The sequence below is a fragment of the Saccostrea echinata genome, unplaced genomic scaffold (assembly GCF_033153115.1).
Source record: "Saccostrea echinata isolate AGI-Se365-2 ecotype Australia unplaced genomic scaffold, CSIRO_AGI_Sech_v1 ptg000054l, whole genome shotgun sequence".
NCBI classification, from domain to species: Eukaryota; Metazoa; Mollusca; class Bivalvia; order Ostreida; family Ostreidae; genus Saccostrea; species Saccostrea echinata.
Genome location: NW_026889803.1, coordinates 48,351,368 through 48,369,148, shown reverse-complemented (window position 1 = coordinate 48,369,148; position 17,781 = coordinate 48,351,368). Strand labels below are relative to the sequence as shown.

The following is a 17,781-nucleotide window of genomic DNA, read 5'->3' as shown; positions in this document are numbered from 1 at the left end:
AATTTATGTAATAAAAATACTTTAGGTGATGAATTTCACTATGTAATGGAGTGTCCATACTTTTCCTCATTTCGTATGAAACTTATTGATAAGAAGTATTGTTTTCATGTAAATGTTTATAATTTTGAGAATCTTATGTCCACCACAAATGTTGACTCACTGATAAAGCTGTCTTTGTTTGTTAAAAAGATATTGGCCATTTTTCAGTAATACTTTGTCATTTCATACTACTCTTCCTTACTTGACTTTGTATTTTGTATATATGTAAATATGTTCATGTACCTCATATACCATTGTATGGTCTGAGAGAAATAAACAAACAGAAATCTATGGGCACCTTTAGATCTTGACCTTAATATGCCTTGTTCAAATAGTGTCATACAAAGGAAGATGTCATACAAAGGAAAACATTTGCAAATGTAAATCCTTTACACAGCCTTCGTGTTAAAAATTGCTTAGTCAGGGCAAAAAATAAGAGATTTTGATCCCCTCGGCTGAAGGGGAGGATAACATAATGTTATTGGAATGGATTGTAAGAGGAAGATTTTTCTGACTCAACTTATAGATCCATAGAAATGCAAAAGGTACAGGCCCGGGATTAGCACATGTATACCATTTCATGGTGTGATTCAAGTTTTCCACTCGGCAAGCAGAGTTTTGACGCTGTTAATGGAGATAAAAGAAAATAAAGACAAGCATGCCATATATGGTTGTATAGATAAACTATTAACGGAAGTAGACAAAGGTAATAAACAAGTTTGCCAGCGCATTTTCTCTGAAAGTGTAAATGAGTGTGATTCTGGGGATGAGGGTACTCCATGTAATTCGGAGCTGGATACCTTGTGTTATTATTATACTATGGGTTAAAAATTTATTACCAAATCAAGTGCCTCTGATATGAAGGTGACCTACATGAAGAAGGGGAAAAAAAAAAGAATTAAGGAGGTAGGGCAAAGTTTACTCATGTGAGCATTAAAAGAAGCATTGTATTTCATGGTATTAGTTTGGTCTAACCTTACAGGAACTATGGCACAAGTTGTTCAATTAGTACAATTATAGATCCATTTATAGTGAATAAGATTATATATATATATATAAATTATTATAAAAAGAGCTCATATGCTAAAGATTTCTGAGAGTTAGAGAGAGAGAGAGAGAGAGAGCTAGGTCAAAAAGATTTCTTTTTCATTAAATAAATAGTATTTACACTTTTCCATTAGAAATAGGTGATTTTAAATTAAGCAGTCCTGTATCTGAATTAATTCTAGGAAGAGTTAGCTCAATCTTTCTTTTGGCAGACTTTTTTGTTTTAAAATGAATTCATCTTAGCACCTTCTTTAATCAAGTGCACCAGTCCTCCAGAATATTAATTCACACACATAATGTACATTAGACATGTACAGTAATAATTATTTATGAGAAGTTGATTACTTCACAATTAAATAACCTACAGAATATAAAAGTTTGAATACATTATTTATATCTTTTATAAAAGTTTTAGTCTTGAACTTCTATTTTACTTAGAGTCTCCAGTTTATCATTATAATATTTACAGGAAGATGGTGTAGAGATCAACCAATCCCAGAATCAAATACCGTAAATCTATACTGGGTAAAAATCAGAACCAACAGATAAAAAAAATATCTTTATTTCATTAACAAAAGTACAAACTTCATATATAGTAACATGTCCATTTACTTGTAAAATTATTAATGCATGCAAGTATAAATTTACTTACTGTTTCAGAATCACACTTGTTGACACTCCTAGTATTCAGAATAACTAAAGCTCAATAAAATAATGAAACAATTAATATGGTAACTGCGTTTAATATATTCCATGAGGCATACCTTTACTGCATTTTAATACTTATTTTCTAAATATTCAATAATTATTGATTTTATTTCCTAATAAAACAACATCTGTGTACATATATACACAACTGGCTTTATGTTTTCATACCTGATAAACTACATGTAGGCCTAACAGGAAAGATAACTCTGACATTGACACATTAATTAATTTCTTTATAAATTATTATGCAATAGCCAAAAGATCCTTTTCTCTTCTCCGGTAAATAAATGGAATGGCACAATAAATCTACAATCTTGATTGTGAATATAGTTTTAACTTCTTCTGGAAAATCAATATGAAGAAGCTTTAAATATATGAAGCTATAATTACAGATCTAAGGAACATTTTATTTTAAACATTTATTTAAGAAAAGAAGAAAAAAAAAGACTCTTTATAAAATCAACCATATGTATACTTCTAGTATGTATAACTTATACTATCATCTTTAACAGAACCTCAAATATTAACAAAACTGAAAAATCTAATTGGTAAAATGCCTTCATTGACATTAGATTTGAACATTGGTACTGGCACAGTTAAGACTAGTGCATGTATGTACGACAACAGCACAATATTTGACTAAAATCACACATTATACATATTAATCTGCATATCAAAAGTAAAAATGTCACAACGTCATCAAATTTAAAATATTTTTAAAAAATCAAAAATTCCAAAATAAAATATTTGAAAATAACAAAAATTCCAACATAATATACTTAAAAATAATTATTCCCAAAGAAAGTAATAATCATTAATCTAAAATGCACACTTAAGACTTCGGTCTGAAAAGAATCCTTTTTTACTGGTATTAAAAATCATTACATTTGTCCAGACAAAGAGACTGTTTATAGTTTCTTCAACAATAATAATTTTTTTCGGAAAGGGGAGGGGGTTCCATATTGCACATTTATTCTATCCTAACTAACAATGACTTTGTATGAATTATATTGCATATATTTGTAGCATAGCTTCATGCAATACACATGTTAAAAGGTACAGTTTATATACTTTTACTGCTGTAGAAAAGCTGTAAAATTAACAAATTAGATTTTAAAAAGTTCAAGAAAAAGGTAAATAGAAGTCCTGAATATCTTGGTTTCTAAATGGAGCAAAAACAGATTTCTTTTAATAACATCATGCTGTGCACCAAATATAAAGGTGTTAATCAAAAGTGAATCTTTTGAGTTTTACACACACTTTATATCAAAATAGATAAAGCTATAAAATAAAAAATAACTCAAGAAATGAAAGCATTTTTGAAACTCTTACATGTATATATAAGCATCATATTAACATTCAATCAACCCTTCTTGCCATCCTGAATAAACTTTCGAAGTTTGGTCCTCTGAGGACTCCTTAGCCAAAATTCATTCATTACATTCAGTTTGTAAAAATGTGAATATCAACTATTACAATGTTAAAAAGGTCAACAAATCACATGCAGGATATAAAATAGAGCCATTGCACTTGCATGTTCCAAATAGGAAGGTACAACTGTAGAATCATATAAAATGATGTACACATATTTCAATTTAAGATAAAAGGTGGTACCAATTAAATAATAGGAAATAAAAAATGAGCTCAGAATTCATTGGAAATAGTTCTACTCTACACACAAACATGTTTGATCTTCTAAATGGGTAGATTTTCCAAACCTGTCATTTGTTTGCAAAGAACTAATGGAAAATCTCTTACAGTACATTCCCGGCTGAATTTTTTCCAGTTTTCTCTTCATTTTTTCAGTATTATGAGTATCTCTTTGCAATTTTGTATGAAGTGTGTGTAAATTGTGGGTTACACAAAAATTCATTTAAGTAAATTATATTTGATTTACACTACATCTTGTCCATGACAACTTAATAAACAGTCTCTTTATAGGTTTTTTTTTTACTGTGATATTTTTATCTAATTTAAAGAAGATTTGAATAAATCAAAGTGTATGGAAAAAAAAAACATGTCCGTAAATCAGATCACAATCCCTGAATACATATGTGCACTGAACACAAAATCTGCAGATGATAGCTATAGAGGCATGATAATAAAATTCCGTGTACATATGAAGGACAAATTCTGACATAATATGTATTTTTCTTGAAGACAATGAGAGGAACTCATGTAGGCTACAGCTGTCTTCAGACTTAATGTAATATAACATTTCAAATCAAAGGCCTCAATGTCATTCCATGAATGCAACCAAAACACATCTTTAATTGTGATAGGTAACCCATGAAGAGCGGAGATTGTACTACCCTATATTTACATTGTCACCTGTGATATAAATAACCATGACATATTTAACAGGATGATGATGATGATGAAATTGATACTGGACAGGCGGAGATATGATTTGGCACTACAAGGAATGTACAGATCTGGTACATTGTTATTGACAATGTCATAGGACACTACTTGTTTTGGACACAAAATTCCTCTCTCCTGCAATAAATCAAATAAATAACTTTATAAAGATTTCAAAATTTTGAGTGATTAATTAAAAAAAAGTATTTATATCTTTCAGAAGTACTTTGAAAAAGAAACCTTTAATGAAATACTTCAATGTTTAGTTAACAAAATTTTTTTTCTCTCTAGAAAATTCTCAACAAAAGAGAAAAAGTAATTCAACTAACTTTTCTGCTACAGTTTCAATTCTTTTTAACTTTTATGAAGAAATAAAGCTACAGGTTTAAGACTGTCCCCATCAATAATAAATAAAGTACACATGTAGCTCACCTGACAAACATCCGGACAATGTGGACACACTATGTATCCAGTGTGGAGGAAGTACTTGGACACAAATCGTACACGGATTCTCTGTCCAGTCTGTAGACATTGATAGCTCATACCATCTACAGATAACACTAGACCAGCAGTGTTACTACACTCAGACTGAAAACAAAATAATATATATAATATCTGTAGACACCGATAGCTCATTCCTTACAGATAACACTAAACCAGCAGTGTAATGTACTACACTAATAATGAAAATAAAATAATATACATGTACATGTATTATACAATTATTGCTGGTTTTGAGGTCAATACAATGATTTAGACACCTGAGGAGTACAATATTCACCGAGCCTGAACGGCGAGGTGAATATTGTACTTCGAAGGTTGCTAAATCATCATATTGACTGAAAAAACAGCAATAATTAAGATATCATATAATTCAATGATTAAATGACACAAACTCATTGAGCAATACATTCCATCTTACTTGTTTACATTTACTGAAGTACTAGCCAAACATAATGAGAGAAACAGGGTTAAAATAAACATGACCAGTTGTATTAATATGGAAGTTTAATTCTATTTTAGTTGCAATGTAGAAAAAAAATATCAAGCATGTAAAAAGGATCAATTATGGTAAGGTCCATAAATGGAGGAGGAGGCTTTCATTGAACATTTTTAACCTTAAAATTAAAATTAAACAAGAGGCCCAGGGGCCACATTGCTCACCTGAGCACTGTGGCTAGGAAAAGAAGAAAAATCAGTTTAGTATTGAAAAGTTTAAATGCATAAGTGGTCCCAACCTACCCCTAAAAGGGAGTGGGGGGTATGATTTGAACAAAATGAAATCTACACTAACTAAGGATGCTTACATGATTTTTTGACTAACTGTGACTTTTTTCTCTACAAGTTTGAACTTTCATTGTGGCCCCAACCTACCCCTGGAGGTCATGATTTGAACAAACTTGAATCTACACCAACTGAGGATGCTTCCATATAAATATTACCAATCAAAGCTTTGCTGTTCTTGAGAACAAGATTTTTGAAGATTTTTCCTATATATTCCTATGTAAAACTTTGATGGTCCATTGTGGCCCCACCCTACCCACGAGGGTCATGATTTGAACAAACTTGAATCTACACCACCTGAGGGTGCTTGAAAATAAATATGACGAATCATAAGTTTGCTGTTCTTGAGAAGAAGATTTTTCCTACATACTCCTATGTTAAACTTTAATCTTCCATTATGGCCCCACCCTACCCCCCTGGGTCATGATTTGAACAAACTTGAACCCACATCACCTAAGGATGCTTCCATATAAATATTACCAATCATAGCTTTGCTGTTCTTGAGAAGAAGATTTTTGAAGATTTTTCCTATATACACCTATGTTAAACTTTGATCGTCCATTGTGGCCCCACCCTACCCCCCTGGGTCATGATTTGAACAAACTTGAATCTACACTACCTGACAATAATTCCACATGAGTTTCATCTTTCCTGGCCCATTGGTTCTTGAGAAGAAGACTTTTCAATAATGCCATTAATTTTTTGCCATTTCGTAATGATCTCCCCTTGGAGGAGGGCGTGGCCCTTCATTTGTACAAATTTGAATCCCCTTCACCCAAGGATACTTTGTGCCAAGTTTGATTGAAATTGGCCCAGTAGTTCTGGAGAAGAAGATGAAAAGGTGAAAAGTTTACGACAACAACAACGACAACGCCAACGACGCCGACGACAGACAACGGACAAATTTTAATCAGAAAAGCTCACTTGAGCCTTCGGCTCAGGTGAGCTAAAAAGGTGTGGGAGAGGGACAGGCCTCCTACAACACCCCCACTCCTCACACCCACCCCTCCCCAAGATTCTATGTGCCTTAATATTATGTTCATACGAGTGGTGGTCAGGTGCAAGTGAAATAACTTTCCAAAACTATTTTTATCAATTTAGAACTTCCCAGTCTATTTTCAGACTAATGTGGACAAAAATAAATCCTTATATTCACCTGGAGGGTCATGTGCAAGTGAACATAACATAGTATTTTTCTGACATTGTTGGATCTCAGCCAATCAGAGAAAACAGGAATTATTCAGTCTTATAATAAATAATATTTGTAGACACAGATAACTCATTACATGTACAGATAACACTAAACAAGTAGTGCTATGCACTACACTCATACTAAAAAATATATACATGTATACAATTAATCTTTCTTTCATTATTATCTGCAAAAATACATGTACATGTATATTAAATCTTGGTACAAAAAATCTCAAACCTCATTTTACAACCACACCTTTTGATTGAGTGAATTATAGAAATGATGTCTTGATATGATTATGAAAGATGACTTGATAAGAATGTTTGCATGTATTTCAGCAGAAAAATAGTTACACTATTATAACAACTTTTATTGATTTAGATGCCAAACTATGGCCTACTAATTGAGTAAGAACACTAGGTGATAAATTTGCAGGGAGTGAGAAGGAATGTGGCGGTCAGGCAGGTTTGACTGCCAGTGGCCAGATAGCTCAGTTGGTAAAGCAACTGACTAGTGATACAGGGGGCCCGGGTTCAAATCCTGGTCCGGTTGGGGTTTTCTCCCTCTCTGGTTATAGTAGCATAAGAGGAGTTTATCATACACATACCTGGTAACAGCCACTACCACCATGTGTGGTGTGGATCAAGCGGTTACAATGCTGCAGACTCCACAAAGAAGATCCATGATTGACACAGATAGAGTTAGCACCATAAGATTCTCCATAGAAGTTCTGAGAGGGTTCTACAATAAAGTCACAATAGAAAAATTCTACCCTAGAAAAACCTCCAAAATTAAGGTTTTTGTGACAGATTCTTAGATTTTAAAACCAATATATTTTAATAATGTTTACTCTGATAACATAACATTCTGATCCCCTTGTTCCATTTTCTAACTCTTCTATTATGATTATTAGTCTTCCCCTTTGCTTACTTGGGACGTTCCCTGGCAGAAAACATCTGGAATCTCGAGTATTTACACCATTCTCCTTCCAAATAAATTCCTAAAACACAACAAAAACAAAAACCCCTAGAGAACAAAGCAAACAAAAATTCTTTATGGATTAGAGCCATTAAGACTATCTTGTGAAGAAATATTTCTGTAGATGAAAATGAAGTTTACCTGTAGGTATGGACAGTAATCTGTCAACAGAGCCTCTCCCCCAGTCTTCTGTAACCCCCCTTACCTGTAGGTACGGACAATAATCTGCCAGCTCTACAGAGCCCCCCAGTCTTCTGTAATCCCCTTACCTGTAAGTATGGACAGTAATCTGCCAGCTCTACAGAGCCCCCCAGTCTTCTGTAATCCCCTTACCTGTAAGTATGGACAGTAATCTGCCAGCTCTACAGAGCCCCCCAGTCTTCTGTAATCCCCCTTACCTGTAAGTACAGACAATAATCTGCCAGCTCTACAGAGCCCCCCCCCCCCAGTCTTCTGTAATCCCCTTACCTGTAGGTATGGACAGTAATCTGCCAGCTCTACAGAGCCCCCCCCCCCCCCCCAGTCTTCTGTAATCCCCTTACCTGTAGGTATGGACAGTAATCTGCCAGCTCTACAGAGCCCCCCCCCCCCCCTTCCAGTCTTCTGTAATCCCCTTACCTGTAGGTACAGACAGTAATCTGCAAGCTCTACAGAGCCCCCCCCCCCCCCCCCCCAGTCTTCTGTAATCTCCTTTACCTGTAGGTATGGACAATAATCTGCCAGCTCTACAGAGCCCCCCAGTCTTCTGTAATCACCCGACCACTGCACTCCTGATGAGGAGGTAAAATACTATAAACAGAAAATGCAGGCAGATGTCAGTGACCAGAAACAGTATGACAAAAGAACTTAACAATCACCTGTAATATTAAAAGCCTCAGTTGAATCTATAACTTTGAATGTTAAATAATTATTAGAAAAAAATGCTTGCATATATTATACATACATGTATATGTATGTTGATCAAATTCTTACCTAGAATTAAATTACAGTTAAACTAATGTATAGTATGAAGTAAATTGAAAATCAAATTGGTTTTTATCTTTCCTTTTGTTGCTTTATTATTATCTTTAGAATATCAAATTCTACATCTGACCTGATGTTCCATGAGTAAGGTACTGGTGATCTTGTACTTATGGAGATAAGGTACTGACTTGACATTATTGGAGGTAACGTATTAACCTGATGCTCCAGAGTAAGGTACTGACCTGATATTATGGGGGTAAAGATTAATCTGATTTTACAGGGGTGAGGTACTAACCTGGTGTTCTTGAGGGAGGGGACTTCAGGGTAAGGTACTGACCTGAATTATGGGGGTGGGGGAGGGTTAAGTACTGATCTGATGTTACCGGGGTGAGGAAATGACCTAGTGTTCTTAAGTGTTTTTGGGAGGAGGGTGGGGGCTCCACAATAAGGTACTGACCTGATATTCGGTAGGGGGAGGGCATCTTCACTAGCCAAGGGTTTCTGATCCACTACTCTCCTCATAAACCCTTGGCCTATGATGCTGTCAAGTTCGGGATTGTTTACGTCACATGATCTCGAATCTTACCACATATGCACAGATTGCATCATTGATAGAAATAAAAAGTGTATTAAAAATATAAGTATTTAATGAATCAAGCAGATATCGAGCGATGTTTATTTGATATGTAGGGTGCAAATCTATATCTGCAATATGGATTTCTGATCACATTATGTGTATATATGCTTAAAGCTATTTACAGAATGACATTATCTTACGGAACATTGTTTACTAGTGCTTTTCATTCCCAAGACTAAAGAGTCAAGATATATCCTGATCAAAGATGTCGTCATTTACAAAAGCATTTGCTGATTGGTCGAACCATATCAACTGACTCCAACCACGACTTGAGAAGAAAATCGTGACTATTGATATCAAGATAGCACAAGGGTTTATGTGGAGAGTTGCGGATCAGAAACCCTTGGCTAGTGAAGATGGGGGGAGGGGGAATAAGTACTGATCTGATGTTACAGGGGTGAGGTACTAGCCTGAAAATCTTTGAAGGTAAGGTATTGACCTAATGCTCCAGGGTAAGGTACTGACCTGATATTCTGGAGGTAAGGGTCCTGAGTATACTGCTAGATTACAGAAGGCCACAGCTTTCCTATTTCGTGTACAGTCTGTCCTTAGCATTCCTTGTCTGATCTGCTTACAATAAGGGTGCATGTCTAGCAACCTGAAAAGTCCATCAATATTTATCAAAACTTTGTATTTACGTCATACTTGACAAATTCAATGACACATTGTACACGTATTTGCTATTATCTAGATAGGTGTTTCATTTATCACACTACTTACGGAGGCTTGTGTGTATCCATCCAGTCCTTGCAACTCTTGGTCACAAAATCACAACCTAGGTTTTTACCCCACTCCAATTCTTCTGCAGTGTTATAATTCACTTGGTACCATCTTGAAATAACATTTTAAAGTGCTAAGTCAGATATGTAATTATTTACAAATAATTTAGGTATTTCAAGGTCATTTTAAACATACTTCTGCTAGTATACACAACATTTAAATTGTCATGCAATTTGATTCTGCACATATGTTTCCAAAAAGCATTGATCATTCAGTGTATTTTTTGTCTGCCACAATTATGAAGTACACATACCAGAAAACTTCAATCTACAAACTTTCACAAGACTTTTTAATGTGATTAAACTTGACCCTTGCTTTTCATACTAAGGAGACCTAGTTTGTGTTTTGCAGAAGCCTCTGCACAGTTATTTTACCCAGTATCCTCCATCAGAGCCAGCGTTACCCTGGAAACCACAGGATTCTGTGTGTAAGTACCTGTCATCACCTCGTTCTGTGAAAATAATGACAGAATCTTTATTTTATAGACGGCTGCTAAGAACATAACCATGTTTACCATAAGTAGCATTTTTTTATCAAATTTAATGTAAATTTACACACATCCTTAATATTATCATCCTGAATCTACATGTATCAAAGTATGTAACATGCTACCAATACACTGTACTTTTTAGAGCCTTTTGACTTAAAAAAATACAAAGGAAACATTATATAATGTAATGCAAATCAAGTGTTGGTTGTAGGAAGTACTTCTCCATGATTAATAAAAGAAATACTGAGAGGCATACTGACCTCAAACAATCGTTTTTCCCAGTGTGTGATCGAGGTTCCATATATTCCTTGGTTTTCTACCTCGGCCCCCTCCAATGTAGGACAGTTAAAGTGACGTCTAACTTCTCTCTGTTTTAATAATTGCAATTTTTTTTGGATTTAGGAAAAAGAGAATCAAATATACATGTATTTATGCAAGAACATGTAAATGCATATTTTTTTTTTCAAATACAGGTTTTCTTCAGTCATTTTGAACACTGTTTTTATATGCATGTTTGTATCATGCTGTATACAGTTTCTTTTTATAATACATGTATCTTTCTGTAAAAATAAGTCAAAAGTCCAGCAGAGCTGTGTTGATCTGTTAACTTGCAAACTTTAAATAAATCTTAATATTTAAATCCTGATTGACAGTCCTCTGGACACCATTATACCATGAGTTCTATTTCAGCCTGTACCTTGACTGCTGGGGTTACAATCATATTGACCCTCCTGATTATCTGCCCTCCTGCAGTTTTCCAGCCATATCGTATCACTTCTTTCATCACACGATCACTCCACAGGTAGAATTTGGATCTGTAACCACAGAAATAAAATACATATACTGTGTTTCACAAATTGAAACATCCTTTAAACATCTTTTTTGCATTTTACAGCACCTAAAAACAGGACTCGGTCATTGTGTTTAATTAACTAACAAAGGTTCAATAAAATTAAGATGTCTTTATGAACAAGCATTCATCTTCTCACATTTAATGTGTATATTTATTTTCTTTTACCTTGGGTCTGTGTAGAGTGGTTTATTACTGGAGGGGTCTCTAGGTGTTAAGGGGTTTCCAAACTGGTCACGGAAGAAAGCATACAACCCAGCAGAGAAACCCTAAAAAAAATCCGCTAAATAGTAACAGTCACCTGCATAAAAATTACTCTGGTATATATACATGCATGTATTATTATGTCATGGATAATATTTTTCATATACATTTTGCAGATCGTTTAGTGACTCAAGGTTAAATTTAATTGTTATTTAATGTAACACAACACATTACCAAAGCATGCAAGATTTCATGTTTCATCGTGGACAGGAGCTGAGTTCGGTCATGCGTGCGAGTTGACACAGAATCAGGACATATACTGATGTAACCAGCTACAGGTCTGTAATAAAGAGGTTCTCGCACTCACTGACAATTTTCTACGTAAGCAGTGTTTTGACATACTGTGAAATCACTAATTTTCATGGGAGTTTGATTTTCATTGTTCTCAAGGTATCAAAAGACCCACAAACTCATGCCATTCATGAAATCTAAATTTTCAAATCTATAACAACTCACAAACCAATAATTTTTCCCCAAACCACAAAAATCTGACCCCACAAAAACATGCGATTTTACACAAGTATAAATTAAATCCTGTTTTATTTGTTTGCTGCTATTGGAAGCAAACTACATGTACGGGGGGAATTTCGAAAGTTCTGGCAACTGGTGTGCGGTAAATTAATGAGCGTCATTATCATAAATTAAATTATATCAGTCCCTCAAAATAGTCTCCGTTGACCTGGACACACTTTTTCAGTCTTGAAATCCATGTGGAAAATGCTGCCCTTTAGTCCTCTTTCGGTATATGCTTCATACACTGGAATACGGCACTTCCGACTGCATGACCACTTTCAAATCGCCGTCCTTGGAGGGCTTCTTTGATAACTGCATTCAACCAAAAATCGCATGGAGCTAGGTCAGGACTGTAGGGTGGATGTGGTAAAACGGCAATACCATTTTCCTTTAAATATTTGGTAACTACCTCTGATCTATGGGCAGGTGCGTTGTCATGGAGGAGCTTTATTCCTCTAGTACTGGTTGTTGGTCGGGTCGTTTTATAGTGCTCTACAACCTGAGACAAGACATTCTCTGCATAAAATTGACCAGTAACACTGCTGTGTTCTGGAACTGGAACTTGAGCAACAGGGCCTTTAGAATAAAAAAATAAGGCATACATTACTCTCCGGACAGACCGGTTTCTGCGTGCAATTTGAGGCCTTGTATCATTTTCACCGATCCAAACTTTATTATTGAGCTTAGTTTCCGGTTCAAAAAAATATATACATGTTTCATCACCAGTTACAATCTCATTTATTCGCCTTTGGTCACAATCTTCATAAATTGTTAGTAACTATGAAGCCATTTCTACTCGGATGCGCTTTCGCTCTTCCGAGAGAAGATGTGGCACCCATCTAGCACAGACTTTCCTAAGCTTTAAGTTTTCCTTTAAAATAAACTGCTGATGAATTAATGTTAGTTAAGTCTGCTATTTCCTCAACTGTATATCTAGCATCATCAGCTATCGTATTTTGAACAGCGACGATTTCTTTTTCGCCATATGCACAAACTGGACGCCCCAAACGGGGGTCATCTTCAATTGATTTTCTACCCTCTTTAAATTGAACTACCCATCTTGCTATTGCTCGATATGAAAGAGCATGCTCTCTATATACTACATCTAAATCGGCTTTTATTTCTGTTGCCGTAAAGCCAAGCAATGATCGAATTTTGCAATACGCTCTTTGCTCAACAAAAAAATTGTTCTCCTTATCAGTCATTTTTACGCCCAGTATACAGAGTATACCTAATTATGACGTCATTTTAGCAGACCTATACGTCATTTTGAATGTAAAATGACGTCACTGCTAATACATATTTGCCTACCGGTAAGCTTTACAGTGGTATCAGAGTCATTTTAATCCGTAACGTAGTTAAAATTTTATATACCAGTTGCCAGAACTTTTGAAATGCCCCTCGTATACCTTTGTAAAGAACATTACATCATAAACATCACTTAGGTATCACTTTTAAAAGAAAATCAGTTAAAAAAAAGTCTTTAAAAATATCTTACCTGTCTTGCACAATCTCCTGTTGGCAGTGAGCAGCATAAGCAATTGTTTTGGCTTGTTGACATTTAAATGATGGTAAAGCTGCCACATAAAGAATAAAATCAGCATTTGAAACACCTGCTCCAGCCTGTCCTGAGCTGCGAAGTGCACCAGTACGTTGATCATGATAGTAACACCTCTAAAAACATTGTGCTTTAATTTACATGTACAAGTACAAAATCTTGAAGTCAAAATGCTTTAAAGCACTAAACTATTAATGAGCATGCCATTATTACATATTTTGTCAATAATCAGAGACTAAAAACAATTGATTCTAACAATGAAATAAAAAGAAACCTCTAAATGATCCTCTGGAATAAGAAAATCACCACATCTTGTTTTTGGAGAACAGAGATCTACACAGTAACGATCACCTTTATCATACACAACCATGTTATTGACACACTGCCTACAAACCATCAAAAGAAATATTTACAGTGACTGTATAACAGAGAACCTAAAGTGTCAATCAATTTTGCCCAATGCTTTTCTACATTTATTCTATCAAATTAAAGAACAACATCATGATATTTGTGTAAAATTATTCAGATAATAATGGGCAGGAATTCAACATTTGCATTTTTGCTATGCTCAAAATAATCATCCAAAAATAAGTTTTTAACAATTTTTCTCTGATTCTTAAATGTGAAAAAAAACCTGAAATTTTTGTAGTAAACAAATTATTTTTGCAATAATGATTTTTTTAGAGTATGGATAAAATGGATTAGCCACAGTCAAATTTATTTGATTGAATTAATTGTTTTCGGGTTTCAACTGGAACATTTATTGAAATCAATTTGAAATAATTGCCATTAAGTTTGTAGGTGTACCTATTGAGGCGGATGGCACTTGCTGATGAACGTTTGACTTTTAGGGTATTCTCCCAATATTGTACAGCTTCTTGGACAAGTGTCTACAAAATATCTTAAATATGAATATCTAATTTCTATGATAATATATTTTTTTAGTCTTCTTAATCAATGAATACAATGAAGTATCAATAAATTCAAGCAAATATTTTACATGATTGTAACATCTAACTTGCAGAGTTTTTTTAATAAGCCTTTCCAGAGACCTATATACTAACGGGATATGCAACTCCTTCAGCGCCATGTTTATTTACCCAAAACGGCACACACAACACTGCAAGTTTTTCAAACTATGTTTTTTAAAATTCCCAGAAAAAAAGCTTGTTTTCTGATTAATGTAATCTGTTCTTTTTGTGTATCAGAATGGATATTTAATAAATTTTAAAGCTCATATTATAAACTAATTTAGATATTAAGTTAACAACCACCAAAATCGGCGATTTCTCGGAAATACGGCCGATCAGGGGCATGCACTGATTTTTAAATAAACGTAATTACTACTAAGATAAGGAGTAAAAACAGTGCTAATAACAAATCTTGAATGATTTTTTGATAGATAAATTAAGATTTTATTCTGAAATATTTGATAGCAAAAGAGATATATTTAATTAAAATTGACTTACGAAATCACGCAACTTACGAGGTATCCCGAGACTTGCGAGAGTTGCCTATCCCGTTAGTATATAGGTCTCTGGCCTTTCCAAATACAAATTAATATATTTACATTGATCAAATGCTGGTGAGAGTATGGGAGTTTCCTAATACTGCTGTCAATAATAGTTTTGATTCTAAGTTGCTGATGTACACTTCTTTTTGTTATATTCCAGTGGCCATCTATTTTCACATCATAAACAACCTAAATATAGGTAATAAAAACTTCAAAAATATAAATAAGAGGAAATGCTTCCTTGGTTTTTGACTTGTAATATTTACAATACATTACAATAATGAATAATAATGTACAAAAACCCCAAATCTTTAATCTAACCTGGAAAATGTACTAAGAAGAATTTGCATAAATATTAATAATCATATAATTTTGTACATATCACCATGAATGGTGTTTTGGACATAAAAAAGGGCTAATAATAATGTAAAAGCAACCTGATATTTCAAATAAAAATGTAGAAAGTTAATCATCTCACCTCCTCAGGCGTGGGCGGGCGATGAACGCAGTCATGTCCACTTAGTACAGATTTCCAGCTCAACGCTGTAATTAGACACACAATAAACAACCCAGGTCTCATCTTTTTTGCCTTTATCGCTTTAGATTGACATTTTGAGTAAATTTTTGTCAAAATACAAATTTTGCTGATGATCCATTATCCCCGAAAAATAGAGAATAGGATTTCAAAAAATCAAGATCGATCTGTCAGCCATCACCCCATCCTCCCGTAATTTTGGCAGCTTTACAACATTGCCGAGGGCCACCTATACCGCAAAACCGACAACAGCATAAAAATAAAGGTCTATAACCTTAAACAAACAGACATGACTTCTTATGAAGTTATGTGATCATTTTGCTGAAGAAATAAAATGCAAATCGAAAGTAAAGATTTTCGAGCCCGACTTGTTTTCAGTTCAAACCCGAGGAATTTTTTTTGGGGGGGGGGGGGGGGCAAAAATCCTGGATATTTCCTTTTCAAACGGAACTTGTAGTTTTGTACCTTATACAAATTTTAAAATAAGCTTTGAAAAGAAAATGTCATGGCTTTTTTATTTGAAAGAGGAAAAACAACTTTTCCCATTTTAATTTTTTTTCTTGTCCAACCGTTAATTACTTTTCCTCCTTAGTGGGCTTAGTCAATTCGAAAAGTTTCAAGGAATTATACAGTAGTATCTTATAATATAAAAAACACGATGTGTTTGTGAAACACTGATGCCCCCGTATGGCAACTTGTAGCGAAGGTTAAAACTTTCTCAAATGCAAATCAAATATGTTGGTACCCAAAGTAAGGTTTTGTCTCGAGGAATATACCTTTGAAATATGAAACCATTGAATAGATATGGAGAAGGTTAAAGTTTTTCAAAAGTATGTCAAACATCAAGGTCAAATGGTCAAAATTAATGGTGCCCAAGGAAAGGCATTCTCACAAGAAATACACATGTGAAACATGAAAGCCCTAGCCCAACCGTTCAAAAGTTATGGCCAAGGTTAAAGTTTTTTAAAAGTAGGTCAAACTCCTAGGTCAAGGTCAAAGGGTCAAAGTTGTTGGTATCCAAAGGCAGGCCTTGTCACAAGGATTACACATGTGAAGTATGAAAGCCCCAGCACCAATTGTTCAAAAGTTATGGCCAAGGTTAAAATTGGGTAAAATTTTGTAAAACTGGTTCAAACTCCAAGGTCAAGGTCAAAAGGTCAAATATGATGGTACCCAAAGAAAGGTCTTGTCACAAGGAATACACATAGCGTATAAGATAAACATTTTGCTAAAAAAAAAGTTAATTAATAATTCACGTTTTGTTAGTTTTTACATAAACGGTTTCCCCGAAGTTCCTGATGGAGCCACTGAAACAATAGTATTCTTTGAATAAGGTTGAAAATGAAATTGACCAAAATATCAAGATCACACACACGCTTAATTAAAATACAGAATCAAATCTTCTTGTGCAATGCATGTAAACTTAAAAATTAAACTTGCGTATGATTTGGATATTTCTCATTAATATGTTTATTTAGCATGAGTCTTATCTTAAAAATTAAGATTTCATTGATTACCCAAATAATAATCTGGCAATAAGGACTACTTTCTATTTCTCACGAAGGCTCTAATATAAAAATAACAAGCTTTAAAAACATACTGGCATGTGCTGATAATACAATTCTTTTACGAGGTAAAAGTGATTGAATGAGTCGGACGCCATACGAGAAACTGTGACTTTCATTTTGGACTTGAAAAGATTCGTGGGTAAAAAAGATACTATTTTCGATGTATCTAATTGTCCATCAAGCCCGTAGAACGCAGGGGGGGGGGGGCCCACTTTTTTGTAAGTATAATATTTTGTTAAAGTAAATTTTCCTTTAGATGCTGGTTGGCCCCCACTTTTTGATGTTGTAAGGTCGAGCACTGGCAAATTCCAGGATTTGGACAGTAAAACAGTAAATTAGCTTTTTTTTTGCTTGTCATATAATTTTGGGAAGTTGCCTCCCCCCCCCCTCCCCACACACACACTTTTAGTCAGTTTAGGTTTTGTTTTGTTTGGTTTTTTTTGCTTGTCAGATTTTTTTGGGAAGTTGCTCCCTCCGGCCCCCACTTTTGAAACCGTT

The 17,781-nt window shown here is 34.4% G+C and overlaps 1 protein-coding gene across 2 annotated transcripts; it reads right to left on the bottom strand.

Annotated features, from left to right (window-relative positions):
- Positions 1-1,632: 1,632 nt before the first annotated feature.
- Positions 1,633-15,999, bottom strand: LOC133205340 (leishmanolysin-like peptidase). 2 transcript variants are annotated; one of them, XM_061341130.1, is made up of 18 exons: positions 15,659-15,999; positions 15,238-15,369; positions 14,475-14,557; positions 13,942-14,053; positions 13,608-13,783; positions 11,771-11,876; positions 11,501-11,601; positions 11,180-11,297; positions 10,743-10,850; positions 10,367-10,443; positions 9,933-10,043; positions 9,678-9,810; positions 8,368-8,401; positions 7,882-7,940; positions 7,565-7,634; positions 7,242-7,375; positions 4,588-4,743; positions 1,633-4,293 (listed from the first exon to the last, which is right to left on the bottom strand). In XM_061341130.1, the coding sequence occupies exons 1-18, from the start codon at positions 15,758-15,760 to the stop codon at positions 4,114-4,116; spliced, it is 1,992 nt and encodes a 663-aa protein (XP_061197114.1). In that variant the 5' UTR covers positions 15,761-15,999; the 3' UTR covers positions 1,633-4,113. The 2 variants fall into 2 exon arrangements, with proteins under 2 accessions (XP_061197114.1, XP_061197113.1); XM_061341129.1 differs by lacking the exon at positions 7,882-7,940 and having other exon boundaries at positions 8,309-8,401.
- Between the last annotated feature and the right edge of the window lie 1,782 nt (positions 16,000-17,781).